Below are 2434 nucleotides of genomic sequence, written 5' to 3' on the forward strand. Positions count from 1 at the left end.
GAAGGGAAAAAAGAAGCAAATCAAAGCAGTCGATTTCGCTGTCCCTGACGTGCGGACCGGGTAAGAAAAGGAGGACCCTACGTCACCGTGGACGGACGGTCACTTTGCGTCGTCCCGCTAGAGCAGGGTCCCAACGCATTTTCGATCTGCTCAAACGCAAACGGTCCGTTTGCATCTCCCGTTGGATATGCCCACTACCAGTTCCGTCCGTATAATCGTATATACAGTATTTAGCAGAATCAAATAAAAGCTGCCGTATTACAAGTAAATATTGATTAGTCTGACTCTGGTACATATCAAAGCACCTGTTAACTGTCAGTCGTCACGCTGCACAGTGCGCGGCGCCGTCACGGGCGTGGAGCCCTGCAGGCCGCCATCCCCTGCGCCGACGGCGTGCATCTTCACGGTGTCGAGACCGTGCATCTGCGCCAGCGAGTATCCGGCGCACCCCCGCGGCGGCAGCGGCGCCGGGTGGTTGTGGACGCCGTCGTAGGTGGTGATGACGAAGCGCGCGTCGTCCCGCTCCCGCTCCACCCGCTTCTTCACGCGGCACTCCTCGCTGGAGCAGCGGTAGTAGTTCCTTCGATCGAACGGCGTTTCAGAGAAGAGAACCAAAATGCGTCCGCCAAACTGGCATATCCCGTAAGGAATACGTACGTCATAGTCGTACCTTGGGTTTGGGCTGTTCTTGACCATCTTCTTGCCATACTTCCTCCACCGGTAGCCGTCGTCCAGCACCTCCACCTCCGACCTCGTCTTGAACGCGATCTTGCTGCCTTTGCTCCTCGCGCCGTCGCTCGTGAAGCTCCTGGAGAATTCGACCACAGCACAGTCAAGTTGAGTCCCTGTCTGCCTGAATCACGAACTCGTGAACATAGAGATTCTTCAGAGTTTCGATCGCTTACTTGCTGATACTTTCTTGGTAGGAGAGTCCATCTGAACTCGAACTTGCTGCTTTGCCGCTGTTGTAGCTGTCGGCGTCGGCTTGCGGTGAGTGACCGAGGGGCGGCGCCGGCGCCGGCTGCTCTGCGTGGAAGGTGGCTGCGGTTGCTGCCCGCGGCAGGGAAACATACTCCTCGCCGAGGTCGAAGTCGAAGGACGATAGGTAGCTAGCGGCAAGCACCAAGTCGTCGTCGGCGTCGTTGTAGCCGTCGTCCACATACCCGCCAATCTGATCGACGGGACGCATGGAGAGGAGCGACGAGTACGAGGACATGGCGACGGCGAGTCCACCAGCCAACCGCAGCTTTATGGAGTGACTCCTGTTGATCAGCTCAGAGCTATAAAAACGGACGGCAATCGACCAGGATGACGCACGCGGAGCCGGTTCCATGTTCATACGGATGACGCACGTAGCGCAGTGGGAGCACACGAGCCAAGACTTTGCCTGGAAAACCCGCTGCTATGTCGACCGCTGCCGCGCGTCTCCGGACTCGCGACAACGACAACGACCAAGACGTACGCGACGGACGGCGAGGCTGTGGTACCCTCGCTTTCTGTTCGGCCATCGATCCGCTCTAGCTGCAGCAAGTGGGATCCATCTGCGAAGGCACGTAGGGCGCCGGTCGTCGCCGTGGACCGACGACTTTGACGGCAAGAACCCCTGCTCCGCTCTGCTCGCCTGGCTGCGCGGAGGCCAGAGGTAGAGCGACGCCGTGCTCCCGGTGCCAGCGGTCAAGGGAGGAGACAGCGACTGGTCTTCCGTTTTCAGCCGAACCGCGCAAGCGTGCTAGTACATGGAATGGTTGGTCGAATGCTCGCAAGGATCGATAATGCCGATGGCTACGCACACTCGGCGTCCACTGGCTGGCTAACTAAGAGCATCTCCTGGTCGCGTCTCGAGCCGCCCAGCGATTTGGAGCGCGCGGACAAAAGCGTCCGCCGCGTCCGCCAGCGTCCGTTTAGGTCGCGCCGACACGGTGTCCAGCGCCCGGAGCGCATCCCGTCCATGAGACGCTCCGGAAACACCGAACAATAAAAGCGAGACAAGCTCCAACATGTTAAGCGACTATTTGCATTAAAACATATGCCCTATTTTGGCGCCACTTTATACGTAGCTCCTATCCTTGCGGCAACTACCTACCAAACGAAGCCCCTGATATGCGGCTTTTAAGCATTTAAACTTATACTAAAAACCCTCTGTTAGGGTTTGGCTCCGCCGCGCGTGTGGCCGCCGCCGTGCGCGCGCCTCCAGCACCGCCGTCGGGCCGCTCGCCTCGCGCGCACGTCGGTGCGTCGTCCACTGCCCGGCGCGAGCGGCGCTGTGCGTCGTGGCTCGGAGCAGCTGCCGTGGACTCCGCGCCACGGAGAGCCACGAGGAGGCTGCCTCGCCACGGCGAGCGAGGGTCACGCGACTGCGGACACCGGCGTCGCGTCGCCGGCGACACGCCGACGCGAGCGCGCCTCCGTGCCAGAGGCGCGCGCTGTGGCTCTC

General features: G+C 60.4%; 1 protein-coding gene across 1 annotated transcript; it reads right to left on the minus strand.

Moving 5' to 3' along the window:
* Positions 1-201: 201 nt before the first annotated feature.
* Positions 202-1241, minus strand: LOC124667912 (probable WRKY transcription factor 50). Its single transcript, XM_047205144.1, has 3 exons — positions 906-1241; positions 671-808; positions 202-580 (listed from the first exon to the last, which is right to left on the minus strand). Exons 1-3 carry the CDS (start codon positions 1214-1216, stop codon positions 316-318), a joined length of 714 nt encoding a protein of 237 aa, XP_047061100.1. The 5' UTR covers positions 1217-1241; the 3' UTR covers positions 202-315.
* Between the last annotated feature and the right edge of the window lie 1193 nt (positions 1242-2434).

Source organism: Lolium rigidum, chromosome 6 (genome assembly GCF_022539505.1).
Source record: "Lolium rigidum isolate FL_2022 chromosome 6, APGP_CSIRO_Lrig_0.1, whole genome shotgun sequence".
Lineage (NCBI taxonomy): Eukaryota > Viridiplantae > Streptophyta > Magnoliopsida > Poales > Poaceae > Lolium > Lolium rigidum.